This window comes from Panthera leo, chromosome D2 (genome assembly GCF_018350215.1).
Source record: "Panthera leo isolate Ple1 chromosome D2, P.leo_Ple1_pat1.1, whole genome shotgun sequence".
In the NCBI taxonomy this organism is placed as follows: Eukaryota; Metazoa; Chordata; class Mammalia; order Carnivora; family Felidae; genus Panthera; species Panthera leo.
In genome coordinates this window covers 34,350,086-34,367,050 of record NC_056689.1, presented here as the reverse complement: position 1 = coordinate 34,367,050, position 16,965 = coordinate 34,350,086, and the positions used below count along the sequence as shown (strand labels likewise).

The following is a 16,965-nucleotide window of genomic DNA, read 5'->3' as shown; positions in this document are numbered from 1 at the left end:
ATAGGTCTAAGCAGCACAATCTACTTGCTAGCAGTAACATCAGTTAAGGACTTTAAGTTTAGCTTTCTCCCCCTGGTGGTAGTGTCTGTGTTGATAACATTAAAAAAAATATTTGTATAGTACCTTAATGTTTATGGCTGCTCCAGCCAATTATAGGTAAGCAATTTTGGGACAGAAGTAGATTTAAATGAAATCGAATCCCATATCAAAACACTTCTGAAGGAAGTACTTGTCTCCTATAGTTCCCTTTTTTTCCAAAATGCAATTACAACCATTACATCATTGTAAATTACATGCTGGGGTTATCTCAGTAGGTAACTGCCAAATGTAAAACTTACAGAAGGTCTTCAATGTAATAATGATGTTTTATCATTTTAATTACAAACTCTTTAAAAAACTCCCTAAAGTGTACCAATTGGGGTGGTCTAAATTAACACTATCTTAGTAGCCCAAGGGTAGTAAAAATAGATTGAACTACCAAATTTCATCATACTTATAGCAGCTGTCTTCCTGCCTCTAGGAAGCTAAGTATTTAACAAAGCAGACAGCTTGGCATTGGCATCTGATTAGCAGTGTGTGTATTGTCAGATAGAATGTGCTTGGCTCTTTTGTTCCAGGGTTTGATTAGAAATCTGGAAAGCAGTGGCATCATGTAACTATTCTTAAGGCTTCTGAAAGGTAAATAAATTGTGATGCTTCTTCTGGTATTGTACATGAAAACGAATCAATGCTTTTCTGGTAATATGCTTTATCAAATCCCAGAAAATTTAAATAAAGGAATTATTTTTTTTAACAAATCAAAGACTGATTGAAATAGGCAGATCTTAATATCATTTTAAATATTTTATGTAAGAAAAATATTTTTACAATTAAGTGCTTTGAATCACATTGAGTCCTGTAATTAAAATACTGTTGGTGGGGAGGAAATGATCATTTTAGAGCACATAAATAGAAGATTCTATTCCTAAAAATATCAACAGTTTAAATGGAGATTCAGAAAAAAATTTTCAGTGCCTCTGAACATCTTATTGGAAAAAAAACAATCTTGTAAAAAAAAAGTATTGTTTTAATGCAGGTGCCCAAACATTAAACTATAAAACGGTGACTCTCATTACCTTTTCCCCACAAATTTCTTTGAAAATTTATTACAAATGATTGTGCTTATTGGCAAAGTTCAAAATCAGTAGAGTCCATGAAAACAATCTACTTCAATGAGAAGTACATTCTTTTACTCTATCAAATCCATCGGAGGTAATCAGACTGGATGTTTTATTCAACAGGGCTGAAGAAAATTGTTCTACAATAGGTTAATTCAAAATGGCAGCATAGAAAATGCATCTGTCAGTGGGGATCAAATTACAGGGCAAGCTCCTCTCAATGCTTAGAAAAACAAGTCTGCAGTTCTACAGATTATGTGCCTGTGTGTGTTTAAAGGGGTGGGAAAGGAGCTAAATATCTGAGCTAACCTCCAATTAAAGTCAATCATAAAAACAGCCAATTTAATGAGTGCGGATTTCTTTGGGTAATTATAACACCAACCACTTTTTTCTCTTTTAAATCTGTAATTCTGCCTTCTTGTTATTGCTTGCTTTGTCATTAATCGCCTCAGGACCTTGATTTCCTAGCAACAGACTGCCACCAAACATTTGGCTCCTGTTCAACATTTTCTTTGTGAAAAATGGCACTGCTGTTGCCGCCTGGGCTGCTGCAGCTAGACTGGCTGTGTAAGTGCTCTAATAATGTATTCCACTGGAAAAAAAAAAATCACATGATATGGGGTGCAATGACTGAGCTCAGTTAATTACTGAGCTGGGAAGTTTATCTACAATCTAAAGGCTGTGTTGAGGGGAAGGGGGATATAAGGATTAAAAAGGTGCTCCTTGCATTATCAATAATTTACAGGTGAGAATTTATAAAGAAATATTTTATTCTTGAGTTGACAGATTTCTGTTTAAGTTTATTTAGAAAGGGGTGGAAAAGGCTAACATCCCTTAAATGTTACTTGACAAATTCTTTCTTTACAAAATAGCCCCAAACACACAAAAGAATCACAGAACAACTTGCTGTAATTTTAAAAAGCAAATTAACCTATGTATCTGTCAGCTGTTTCTTTTCTACTTAAGGCAAAAATCATGTGTATATGTAAATATGAGATGGCAGAATGAGGTTTTCATTCACAATATGAACACTACACATAATGAAAACAGAATAATTCAAAACACTGTGTTTTGATATACTGTGTACCTAAATAACTATTTTAGAAAAATGATAGCAGGATATAGATATTTACAATTATGTTTGAAATGAGTCAATTGAGCTTGAAGGAAGTCATAATTGGAAACCTAATGATAAGGTAGGTATTTTACCATTTTTTACTTGGTAGGTTTATTAAGATTTTTTTATGCCTTAGAAATACTACCAACTGCAGTAATAATAGTTATGGAAATTAACATGGCATGTCAGATATGGTTCGCTGATACCTTGCTTTAGTTCTCAGAAAAATGGCTATATAAGAATGGCATGTTTCAGGATTGCTGTCAGGATATGATAATTTAATATACCCAAGAGTACACTAAGTATTATGGAAGCATCTGTGAAACTAATAAGTCAGTGGACATTCCGATTCTTACCAATGTCTACACACTTTATAAAAAACTTCCCACAAAGTACAGTCCCAATTCAGCTCACATGAGGAAGAGAAAATGCTAGTCTACATGAAAATATCACACTGACCACCATGACAGACTAAAATAAAAATGACAGTAGGGAATATTTATAAAGGAGCAATAAAATTAAAAGGTCTTTGTTATATTAAGGTAGTTAAAATATACACACATTTTTAGAAGACAGAAAACAAATTACAGATATTTAAATGATGTTACAGAATTCTGTTTATTACTGGCCTGAAACCACATCATCTCACTACTGAGTCTGACTCTCCACTTTAATATATTTTTACAAAAATCAATTCTTAGTTGAAATAAGAAAGTAAATATATATTCACAATCAGAAAAGTTTTAGAAATTCAGAGTGGACATTTTTAATTATGGAACTGTAACTAGAATAAATATCAATTTAATTCACTATTTACTATGACAGAGTTTCTTGACTTGGGCTCCAAGAATTAGCAAAAAGTCTTTTGAAATCTATAAACTTTCAAAAATTAAATGAAAAATTTGTGAGTAAATAATTTTTTCTGGGAGAGTTCAAAACTAAGAAAAGATTAAAAACCACTACTCTAAGAATATCAAGCCACCAGAGAAATGCTAGCTATATTCACAAGTAAAATATTGTTTTAAATTTGAATTTAGTTTATTATAGCTGTCAAATAAAATAAATGTTAACCTTGTAAGAAACCATGTATGTGTAAAAATATTTTTGAGGAATGAATAATGAAATATATGGCATTCTTTTACTTTACTATATGTGTATTTTCCTGGAAAAGTTGAACCAGGAAATTTTTGGTGTGTTATTTTACATTTTATATTTTATTTGATTGTGACTTTCTTCATATCCTTTAAACTTAACAATACTATAATAATACAGTGTGGTCTTAAATTCTTTATAGAATGAAGAAAGAAATACTTTCAAAAAGGAATATAAAAAATGACTAGAAAAATTTGTGCCATTCATCTGTATAGAGAAGAAGAATGCAATTTGGAAAAGCAGCAATCTATCATTCATAACATCTTCAACTATCTGGGATTTGCTACTGTCAGGACAATGTCAGAGAAAAAGACAGTCTGGATATATCCTAGAAGTCTAGAGGATTCCCTCCAGCTTCTAGAAGCTATTTCCAAGGGGTAGAGAGAAAACACATGATGGACACAAGATGTTAGAGTAAAATGAGCCATATTAAAGAGCTGTGAAACCTGTATGGTCTGAACTTGAGTAACAGCAATATAAATTTATATATGAACTTGCCTTCCTGAATAAGTACTGGAAGGAAGAAAACTGTTTTTTTCTTTTTCATCCCACTTTACCACATTTTTAAGTTTTTAAAAAACTTCATCTACTATATGTCATCCACTCAAACAAAAAATTGGTATTTTAAAGAACTGGCCCCAAAACATAGTTATATTGTATCTAGAACAAATAAGTAAGAACAAAAGCTTGAAAGACCCTCTTTAAAGTGTCTGCAAAAGAGAAACAGGTAGCAGCAAGAAATCAAAATAGACTTATTATGACTTCCATTACATATATCAAAAAACAAAGACCTAAATTATTTGTCTAATTAGGAACAACTGTATCATTTATAATCATAATACCTGAATATCATTGAAATTATTATGACAGATGTAGAAATAAGACAGAATCCAAGGGCCATGGAGAATAACTGTTAATGGGTACAAAGTTTCTTTCTTTCTGTGGTGATGTGAATGCTCTAAAATTAGATTATGGTGATGGTTGCAGAATTCTGTAAATATACTAACAATCATCAAATTGTACATTTTAAACAGATGAACTTTATGGTACATAAATATCTCATAAAGTTATTATAAAAAGATTAAAGCCAATTTTATTTATCTAGAATAGTGACAACAGAACATATGGGTTAAGTCATATAAGCTATAAAGCCTCTATGTGTACAGAAAGTATGTTGAAAAACATTTACACTTATACATACAGATACTAGACTGTTTATGTCCAGGTTATACACAATTCCAATGGTATGACAACACATAAAAATGTACACTGCCATCATAATGTCTATAAATTTTCCCTCTCTTAATCATGTTTATTAAAGAGATTTAGTAAATATTCCATCTTCCCAAGCAATTGCTGACTGGTCTGAAATATATAAATAAAGTAAATGGAAGTGGAAACATTTCAGTAGATGGTTTGTTAATTCATTTGGGGCTCTGTGTAAGGGTCTACTGTCTTAACAACTAAGTGCTATACACATGTTTATTTTCTTACCATTCTAAGGCAATTAGCACATAGTGTGGTTTCCAACTTCACATAAAACTCCAGGGCTTCATTATAACACCACAAGTCCAAAACACAAAAATGTCTAATATTTATCTTTAGAGCTCAAAACTTCTTTAACCAATACTATCTTAGTTCTACAAAGTGAAAAGATTATTCTACTTCACTAAAATTAATCTTACTTTAATTTTTTTTAAGTTTATTTATTTTGGGGAGCGGGGAGCAAGTGTGGGGGAGGGGCAGAGAGACAGAGAATCCCAAGCAGGCTCTGCACAGGTGTGCAGCATGGAGCCTGATGAAGGGCTCAAACTCACTAACCACAGGATCATGACTTGAGCCAAAAACAAGAGTCAGATGCTTAACTGATTGAGCCACCCAGAAGCCCCCAAAATAATCTTAGTTTAATATCCTATAGATTCCCTTTCCTTGAGTTTTACATTTGATAACTTGCCAAAATAAGACTTGACAAAAATAACAGGAATAAAAGAGTAAATCGTACAACTTGGAGAATATAGTTATCTATAAAAATCACAAAGCATTAGTCTAAAAATCTCATACTGTTTTTAGCATTTAACATACCCCCTCAAAAAAATTCTAGAGAAATCAGAAATGAATACAAATAGAATTTCTATAATCACACTCTCATTTGAAAAATTTTCTATCAAGAATCAAAGACTATCCCTATTAAGGAAGAAGTAAAAACATTAATCATTTGGGCAGCTCCCTGAACATTAATAGATATATGAAGAATTCTTTATAAAGTTAAAAACTAAATTCTAATGCTAACACCTAAGAAGCAACATAAGTCTTTTTCTTGCATCTCTCTACACTATATCTGAGCTAAAGAAAAATGTGTTTATTTACCACACAGTTTTGGACTTTACTCGAAAGTATACAATTTGGCACATAAAATTTTAAACCACGTTATGATAAAGATTTGGGTATACTAAATGTCAGGGAATTATACACAAACATGAAATGCTCAAAAGAGGGAAAATAAACCTCCACATATTTCTTTGCTTTATTTTTGAATTTATAAATATAATACTTTAGGTCACCTGCAAAGCTGTTTTCAAATAAAGACTTAACAATTCATAGTAACCTCTAATGAAGTTAATGAAGAAGTACAGAACAGGATGGTTAAAAATACAGGAACAAATCCAAATGATGATCACTGACTTGACCAATATAATGAGAATTCCAATACATAAGAGTTGAAAAACTGCATTTAGAACACAGATAAAATGAAAAGTCTATGGTAGTTCAACCATCCTATCTTCTTATGTAATAATCTCAGAAGAATATTGTAAAGATTAATAAATTCCAAAAAAGTGTTTTAAATTCTAAGTGTTTCGTTAAGAATTGTGACTTATTAAATCAGTTGTCATTTACAAAATAGCTTCAATTTTTTTTTAATTCCATTAGTTTACTTACTCTGCCAAAATATATTCATTATAACAGTACAACTTTCAAAAGATAACATTACAAAGCCTTTTTCCATGGTATAGTAAGATTTAAGGCAATGAGTTTAAGTTACTGTCCATAAGTTAGTAAAACTTTTCTATCTTCAACTGTCCAGATTTTTTGGGGGGGGGGGGGGGGTTGGGAGAGTATAAATCTCAAACATATGTTTAAAGTAATAGTTATCTTTCATTTCTTTTTACATTACTCCAGTTTCTATTAGGTTACCATTATAAGAAAAATTCATTCACTTTCACTAGAACTTTTTTCAAATCTTTTCACAACAGAGCTATGAATATCAGATGATACATACTACATTTTGAGCATAATCAAAATAAATTTAAAAATTTCAACCAATTTTGACTTGTAAGCATATCTTTTGGTAAATATTACCAAAGGATAACAAAATCTTAAAAAAATAACAATTATGTTTTATTATACATTCATTCTAATTTGTCAACCAACATTCATAGAAATACTTCTAATATGAAAAATTGCAAATATATGATCTCTTCGACTAGATTTTTTACAAATTATCACAATAACTCATTTTAAGAACATTAGTTATTGCTTTCAAGTAACTGACAAAGATATTTAATTGTAACTGAGTCTAAATTACAGTTCCACTAAGATAAATTATTACTCATGGCATCACTAAAAATTTTAGTAAAAAATTGAATCAGGCCAAACAAAATGAGAGACATAAAACCCAAATAACTGTTACTGATTATTATTTGTATTTTATATACAAATACTCCTATTTCTTTCCAAATATGAACTCTCTTTCTTCCATGGTTGTACACTTCTCCAAACCAGGATTCTTCCACTCATCTCTAATCAGACCTCCTTTTATTCCAGAAGCAAACATTAGTAACACTTCCTTTTAACACCCTACTCTCACAAAAACCCTGTTTCCCAAAATGGTATGATTCTAGGCTGAAAAGAGATACAAGTGGTCAAGACAGAGTTATAAAATAAACATAAAGAGGAAAAAAGAAAGATCTGTAATCAGCCATGGGAAGTGGAAAAATCACAGAAAGAAGGAAATAAACATAGTTGCCAAAAGAAAATTGAAACTACAAGTTCTATATTCTTAATGATTGACAAAGTATGATTCACTATTCTTTCATTTAAAGTGCTTAATTTTCAGTCAGTAAAAAGGGGCACACATCTAGCTAAATTTATATAGAGTAAGTTAGAAAAGGTACTGAAACCTTTTGTTAAACCTATTTCTTAAATATCTGTTAATCTCTGAATTTAAAAGTTTTCCCATGATAAGCCTAAATTTGCAAGCTGATTAGTATCTGAAACTTGGAACCTTTCCTCAAAAAAAAAATGTTATTAGAAATAATGCATGATTTCTATGCAAAATCACACTGTATTAACAATATAGTTTAAAACACTATAAAGGGCTGACTGAAAATAGAAAAAAATTACTACAACATTAGTAATTATACACAGTTGAACAGCTTTATTTTATTAGCTGAGAACTTTAAAAATTATTTTTAATTGATAAAATGATAACTGAAGAATTTTATAGAATCTAGAATAATAGTCTGAGAAGCTTATTAGGCTGAATCAACCTCAAACCCAATTTAAAACTTATTTCTCAGCAAAACTTGAAATTTTTGCTGTTACTTGATTACTCCTTATAATGATGGCTTTGTCATTCTGGCTTTCAAATAGTTCAAGGAAGGAAAAATGAAATTAGGAGACAGGGAAAGAAAAAAATTAATGGGTTAACTGAGAACTAAATCTGCAGTTTGAAATAAATAACATGTTCCACAAAAGTCAGTATATAACAATGGACACAGAGATAAATCCTGGTTAAGTTATTAACAAGTTCAAATTCAAAGAGAAAGTTAGAGCTTCTTATAGAAAAAAAGAGTAATCTAAAAAAGGTAAAAGAAAAACCAGCCTGGGAATTGCAGCTTCCAACCAAGACGGAGAAATGGGGGAACAGATTTATACTCCTATCTTAAACAATTATAAAAATGGTTTAAAAAAAAACATATGAAACAATTTTCAGATACTGAATAATAATCAAAAAGGGGACAAAAATCACGTGACTTCTACAACTGTTCAAACTTACTCCCTGAAGAGAGTTTCCAAACTGCAATTCAGACAGAGAGAGCCTTATGGAGAGTCATTCGTCTCCATTTGGGGAGGCCAAGGTGGCCAGCAAATGCAAGGACAGATACTGGACAGACCAGAGCTGCTAGAAGGAATAGGTATGAAATGAGAACTCTGGAGATCTGTAGGGGTTTCCCATGTGCATAAGGAAACAACCCAATATCAAAGTAAGAACCAGAAAAAAAAAAACACATGCAATAAAATTAATAGACAAGAATATTTTTTTTAATGTTCATTTTTGAGAGAGAGAGAGAGAGAGAGAGAGAGCAAGCAGGGGAGGGGCAAAGAGAGACAGAGACACAGAATCTGAAGCAAACTCCATGCTCTGAACTGTCAGCAGAGAGCCCAACACGGGGATCGAACTCATGAACCATGAGATCATGACCTGAGCTGAAGTTGGAAGCTCAACCAACAGAGTCATTCAGGTGCTCCGCAGTTTTTTTTTTTTAATGTTTATTTATTGATTTTGAGAGCGATAGAACACGAGCAGAGGACAGGCAGAGAGAAAGGGAGAGAAATTCCCACACAGGGCTTGAACCCACAAACAGTGAGATCATGACATGAACCTAAATCAAGAGTCAGACACTCAACCAACTGAGCCACCCAGGCACCCCAATAGACAAGGATTTTAAAACAGTTGTTATAACTACATTACCTAAGTTAAAAATGACAGATGGCAACATGAGTATGTAATATACTCATGGCAGGAGTGAAGAAGGTCCAAATCAAACTTCCAGGGATGAAAACTATCATGCCTGAGATAAAAAATGCACTGGATGTGATTCATGGCATATTGTAACAGAAATGATTTTAAGACATAGCAATAGTAATTATATAAAATGAAGAATAGAGAGAAAAAATGAAATGAGTATCACTAAGGTAAGGGACATTTCAAGTGGCTTAATATTAAATGGACTTTCCAAAAGTGGATGGAGGTGGGAAGAGAAAATATTTACAGAAAATTTTCTAAATTGAACAAACCACATTCACAAGAAACATAAAGAAAACTATACCAAGGTACATCATAATAAAATTGCTTAAACCAGTGATAGAGAGAAAATCTTAAAAGCAGTTAGAAGAAAAAAGATAGATAAGGAGAAACAATGGTAAGAATGACTTCCTTTCTAAAAAAAAAAATTCAAGGCAGAAGACAGTGGAGAAACAGGAACTGGATATATCCTCAAGCATGAAACAACAACAAAAACAAACATGATGCATTCAACAATAGTTTTTAAGACCATGAACATCAAGGATGAAAAACAGTGATCTTTGAGAGTTGCAAAACAATCTAGGCAAGCCCTAACACAGAATGGGCTTACTGCCTTGAGAGAGTTCCCAGGCTACAGCACAATAAGCAGAAACTGGAAAGGACAGAGAGCCCAGGGAGTTAAGGAGATAGAGTGGAGGGTGGGAAGAACTGGGTAGTTAGAGTTCAGAGGCAAGAATAGCAGAGAAGAGAAAACTTGACGGAGAATACTGGAAACCTACAGTGGATTCCTCTATCAACATTCATCAGATCAGAGCCTGGGAATGAGTCATTCAAAAGAATTAGAGGGAAAAGGATTAGAGGAAACAGTACTTGGGGCACACATAATTCTGGGAATAGTGCCTGTTTCCACCATCTACAACATAATTAATGTGGCACTGCATAGAGCACAGGAAGGTCTCACTTCATGAGTAGGGAATGTTTAGCTTTAGACCAGGGTCTCTTAACCTTGGCTGTACTGATATTTAGAAATGGATAATCCTTTATTGTGGAGTGCTGTCTCATACAGTACAGGATGCTTGGCAACATTCCTGTCTTATATTTACTAGTAGGAACATTCACTCATCACAATAATAAATATGTCCAAATTTTACCAAATGTCCTGAAGGGGGAAAATTGTCCCTGGTTAAGAAACCATTGCCATTAAAAGAGTACTACTCCGGACTCACCTAACCAATCATAAAAGCAAGACCCAAATATATTGAATTTGCTCCAAGTAACATAACTGCATCCCAGAATAAACCTCAATAAAATTTACCAATGAAAACTAATGATAACTAAACACATAAAGAGAAAGGAAAACACAATTCTTAATAAGGAGGATAACTAACCACTCAAAACTATCCCAGAATTGACAAAGATGTAAAGACTAATAGAGAAAGATATCAAAATAGTTCTTTTAACTGTATTTTATGTGTCCAAAGTAGAGGCGAAGAAGAGATAAAAGACTCAATTCAATCTTCTAGATATGAAAACAACAAATAAGATGAAAAATACTCTGGATGGGATTAATGACAATTCAGATATAGGAGATAATATTAGTGAACTAGAAGGCATAGCAAAAGAAACAATCCAAAGTGAAACACACAGTGAAAAAAAAGTATCCAAAAAAACGAAAAGGGTCGCATCACTGAGCTACGGAGACAACTTCATGGGTAATTTGAGACCCAAAGGTGAAGGCAGCTGGGCAGAAAATATATTTAAAATAATGGCTGAAAACATTCCAAAAATAATAAAAATTATAAATCCACAGCTGCAAGAAGTTAAACAAACCCCATGCACAAGAAATATAAAAAAGAATACACTAAGGCACAATATAATCAAGCTGATCAAACCCAGTAATAAATAAAATATCTTAACAGCAGCCAAGGTTGTGGGTATGTGGAATGTTACATCCAAAGGAACAAAGGTATGGATGTCAGATTTCTTATTAAAAAAAACAATTCAGAGAGAAGATAGTAAAGCAACATTTTTCAAGTACTGAAAGACAAAAAAACTGTCAAAGTAGAATTGGCAAAAATCTCTTTTAAAAATAAAGGTGAAAAAAAGAAGTTTTCAAACATACAAAAACTGAAAACATTCATCACCAACAGACCCAAATATATGAAATGCTAAAAATGTTCTTTAGGCAGAAGGAAAATTATACCAGATGGAAATCTAATTCTAAGCAAAAGAATAAAGAGAACTGGAAGTGGTAATTAAATGAATAAATAGGTTTTTTAAATTATTGAAATCTCTTTAAAAGATATTTGACAATTTAAACAAAAATAATGTTACACTGTTTATAACATGAATAAAAATAAAATTTGTCTGTTCATGGTATGTCAATTATATATTAGTAAAGCTATGTTAAAAAAACAATTAAAATATTAAAAAAGGAAAATGCATGACAGTGATAACATAAAGACTTGGAGAGGTGAAACTGAAGTCTACTATTGTAAGGTTTTTATACTATATGTGACAGGATATAGTATTATTTGAAGGAAGACACGGCTCAGTCAGGAGAGCATTTGACTCTTGATCCCAGTGTCGTGAGTGCAAGCCCCACACTGGACACAAAGCTTACTTAATTAAAAAAAAAAAAAATGAACACAGATAGTAATGAGTTGAAGATGTATACTATCAGCCCTAATGCAGTCACTAAAATAAAAAATAAATAAATAAAGAGTAAGAGATATTAACCCAATGATGGAAATAAAAATACTGGATTAACCTAAAAGAAAGCAGGACAGAAAAAAAATAGAATGAAGGACAAAGTAGACAAACAGAAGACAAACACCAAGATGATGAACTTAAATCTAATCATATCAATAATCATATTACATGGGAATGGTATAAACATCCCAATTAAAAGACAGACATTTTTAGGCTGGATAAAAAAATAGGATCCAACAAAATCTTGTCTACAAGAGATGCACTTTATTTTTTTTAAGTTTATTTATTTATTTTGAGAGAGAGTAAGAGAGGGTGTGAGCAGGGGAGGGGTAGAGAGAGAGGGAAAGAGAATTCGACATGGGGCTTGAACTCAGGAACTGTGAGATCATAACCTGAACCAAGATGAAGAGCCGGGCATTTAACCAATTGAGCCACCCAGGCACCGCAAAAGATGCACTTAAAAAATAAAGACACAAAATAGATTATTAGCAAAAGGGTAGAAAAAGATATACCAAGATATTAATAGTAAAAAAAAAGCTGAATTGGCTATATTAATATCAGAGTATCAGACAGAATAATTAGTGGGGACAAAGTATAATACCAGGATTAAATGTTTCAAATAATAAATGGGTTATATAATTAACCCTACATCCTTATGGACCTAATAACAGAGCTTCAAACACATTGAAGAAAAATCTGATAGAAATGCAAAGAGGAATATACAAATCCATAATAGTAGTAAAAGGAAGATCTCTGGGAAATATCCATATTTAGAAAATAAACAATATGCTTCTAAATAATTCAAGTCAAGGAAGAAAGTAAAAGAGAAAGTAGAAAGTTTTACAAGCTGAATGAAAATGAAAACATGACATATCAAAATTTGTGGGAGGCAGCCAAATCAATACTCACAGAGAAATTTTATAGCACTAAAGGTCTAAAGCAAAAAGTCTCAAATCAATAAATTATGCTTCCACCTTGAGAAAGAAAGCAAAGATGGAGTACGAATGGGGGGTGAGGATGAAGGATGAAGAGTAGAAGAGGAGCAAATTAAATCTAAAGTAAGCAAAAATAAGGAAATAATAAAGAACAGAAATAAAAACCAACCTGGACTCAGGTTTCCCATAGAAAGTGCTAGGAAATAAAGCAATATCTACAAAGAAGTACTTTGTATTACACCAAATAAGTTGTCATTTTTATATAAAGCAGTAAGAAGTAAATAAAATCTCAAGGAGAGAGAGAAGCTCTGAGTCCTTCCTTGGGATAAAAATGACAAAATGCAGCCAAATGAGGGATATCAAAATAAACAATAAAGAAATAGGAGGATGGAGTAAAATACTTGGTGGTGGTTGAGCATTTAACTCATTTAAATATAGAAACAAGACTGTAAGTATTATGGCTATAGAATAGAATGCAAATATTAAAACACTAAAAATGCAAAAATAAAATAAAAATATAAGTATAAAAAATCAAGAACAGGATAAAATGCTGTGGGCTAATTTTCTCATTTTTCATAACATTAATATTGTTTTAAAAAGGAAATCCATAGTTTAGAAAAATGAATAGCTCCAATTTCCTAATTTTTTTCATAAATCTTTCCTAAATATCATAGCCTTAAAAAGGCTATTGTAAGAAGTATTTCTTGCAAGAGAATATGATGTTAAGGTGAACAGCACCTGGAATTTACATTTTCAAAAATATAATTAACTGTCACCATAACTGTAATCCCTTATCACATACTAGGAAAGAACTGAGGAATTTGGTTTAAACATGGAAAAACTGAGTTTACATGCCATAAATGGAACACTTCCTACGAAGGTTAAAAAAAAAGATGTAAACACTTACTTAAACCAAAAGAAAATGTTGGTATATGCGTATTCCATTTTAGCTTTTATCAGTGAAGTTTCTGATGTGAACTCTGCATTGTTAAGTTCACTGAATTATGTGACAAAAAAGACAATCAAGGTTTTGGGTTTTCTTAATGCTCATGAGCATTATTTATTTATGGAATAGTGGAAAGAAGAGCCGAGTATGTAGATCTGGTTTATTTTACATAATGCACATAGATGTCTTAATTATGGAAATTCGTTGAATAGATACACTGAGCTGCTTCCTCAGGCCAAGAAATTTTGAAATGAAAGAGTTCCCAGAATTTCAACTTGTTAAACCTCAGCTATTTATAATGACAATGTGAGAAGACTGCTGACCCTACAGAACCAATATGGAGGAGCCCACCTAATTTGTTGAAATAAGTATAGATGTATCTACTCAATCTAAACTTGTGGTTTGAGGATATGCTAGGAAAAGACTATCCTGGATGTCTGGACCTTGAAGGAAACTAAAGGATTAAAAGAACTGCAGAGGTGTTATATTTAAGTGATGAATCACTAAATTCTACTCCTGAAACTAATATTACACCGTATGTTAACTAACTAGGATTTAAATAATAACTGAAACTTAAAAAATTAATTAATTTAAAAAATAATAAAAGAAATGCAGAATGTCTTTGTACACATAACATTACATTTCAGAAGAGATTTCACAGATTTTAATGAATAAGCATTATGTACTTAGTTAATATCAAAATAAATAGTTGTAGAGGGGCGCCTGGATGGCTCTGTAGGTTCAGTGTCTGACTCTTGGTTTCAGCTCAGGTCATGATCTCACCATTTGGGAGTTCAAGCCCTGTGTCGGGCTCTGCAATGGCGGCATGGAGCAGGCTTGGGATTCTGTCTCCCTCTCTGCCACCCCCTCAAAAATAAATAAACAGGGGCACCTGGATGGCTCAGTCAAGCATCTGACTTTGGCTTGGGTCATGATCTCACGGTTTGTGAATTCAAGCCCCACATCGGGCTCTCTGCTGTCAGCGTGGAGCCTGCTTTGGATCCTTTGTGCCCCTTCTCTCTCTGCTCCTCCCCCACTCATGCTATCTTTCTTAAAAATAAACATTTATAAACAAACAGTAAAAAACAAAATAGTTGTAGAATATACAGCATCCCAGGTATCCCTTATGACTCTTATATTTTCAGAACTATTTTAAAATAGCCAAACTCTCAGCAAACTATCAACTTGCCTGGCAATGTAAAACAGCATTCCTTTTACAAAATTGCTGAAATAGAAACTAAGGGCTAACAGCTCAGAGATATCAACCGGAATCCATTTTTGGTATTTGTTTCTGGCTGTTTATTTTTAACAAGTTTTAAAAATAATTCAATCTTCTTTATTAATTTGACCCAAACTGAGCGCTCTACATTTTATATAAACTTGGACTTATATAAATTGTTGATATTATAAAAATTTGAATTTGCCCAAAGTTGGCTACATGCACTATGGTACATAATTATTAAAAACTCTAAGTTGTTTGCAAGTTGGGTCTATACTACCATAAAAATTCCATTCATCCAAGCTTGGCCTATGTTAAATATACATAACTGTTTAAGACTGAGTGTTTCCACTCATAATTTGGAGTCCAATTGCTTATATCAAAATAGAATTATAATTATTTGCTAAATGTAGTTTTCCACCATAATGTATTATCATACTTAATAGCCAATATAAATAACATAAATAATGCCAAATTTTAAACCAGGTGTTCTATGAAAATCAGATTTTCAAATGCATGATGGTTTGAAATAGCATATAAATTCCCCTTAAAGAACCACACTACAAAACAGGCACCCAAGATAGTAACAAAAAAATGAGGCCCTTTAGAAAAATAAAATAGAAGATAATGAAGAGGGAAAATTTCTTAATTTTTGAAATGTTTTCTCACACACTGTCAAAAGAGCTAACATCCTGTATATAATCCTCTCAACGTAAGAATTTACTTGACATTATAAAGGGGTACGATTTGCCTTATAGAGGAATCAATAATAACCTTGTAAAGCCTAAAGCAGTGAACATAAACATGTTGTAGGAGACATTAACACTAGACTGAAAGAAATAATTATATTTTCAATAAACATGTTACTACTGGATAATCAATTTTTTACACGTCTTTGCAGCTGTTTCACAGCTCAGGTAGTGAATGGCAGCAGCTGTTATACCAAAACCATATATTATATGCATATGAGGTACTTCTAATTTCTCGTAGGTATCTACTTATTTGTGATCAGGCACATTTAACTCATATTAAATAAAAACAAGGTATTCATGGGGTGATTAATTCAGGGAAATTTTAGTACCATCTTATTTTAGAAATGAACTCTTAACCAATTATTTTTATGTCAGAATATTTAATAATTCCAATTACATGCTGCCCTTATTCCCAGATTTAAGAGATTTGTCACGATCAATGTTTCTGAAATATTAAATTAAAACATGTCATAGTAATTACTATGGAATAAACAGCAATTAAGATTTTTTTAGGCAAATAAGCTCTGTTTGCAGTGAATATTTATACTACTACTATTTTCCCACACAATGCATGCATCATTCGCAACAAGCAGCCTGAAAATATAAAATGTAAATTTTTAGAATTACTTCAAAAGATCTTAAGAAACTGATTTAATATGGAATTTGATACTTACCTAAGACACATCTATGTATAATGTATCCAAAAGGAGGTAGACTTGAATGTAAGTAATACAAATAATGTTACCATGGAATGATCATGTTTCTATTCTGTATTTATAATAATGATTCCGATATATGCATTGACATGGGCTAATAATTTGCAGGATAAGTAAAAGACAATTATTTAAAAACGTATATCCACTAAAAAACTATACTTAACAGTGTAAATATGTACCAGAAATTTGAATTAGGTAAATACTTACTGCTATATAATAAACTCTTGCTTTTTGTACCAATGTCCAGTTTTTCTCCATATCAAGATGTTTTTCCTTTTTATAACAATTGGCAGCAGCAAGATTAGCTACAAGGGACCTAAGACAACAACAAAAAGCAATTAGGCTATAATACGATAGTTAAAGTTGTCATGTACTTCTATAAAATTAATTAACAACACATTTTGCAAATTTTGGTTTACATTTTAATTGTTAATTTTTTTAATTTTTAAAAAA

The 16,965-nt window shown here is 31.9% G+C and overlaps 1 protein-coding gene across 8 annotated transcripts in view; it reads right to left on the bottom strand.

Moving 5' to 3' along the window:
* ADK (adenosine kinase) overlaps positions 1-16,965 on the bottom strand; it is a 517,703-nt gene that overhangs the window by 249,533 nt on the left and 251,205 nt on the right. For all 8 annotated transcript variants that reach the window (XM_042909145.1, XM_042909147.1, XM_042909148.1 and 5 more), the window contains one exon: positions 16,720-16,828. In XM_042909145.1, coding sequence (XP_042765079.1) covers positions 16,720-16,828 — 109 coding nt within the window. The remainder of the gene's footprint in view (positions 1-16,719; positions 16,829-16,965) is intronic.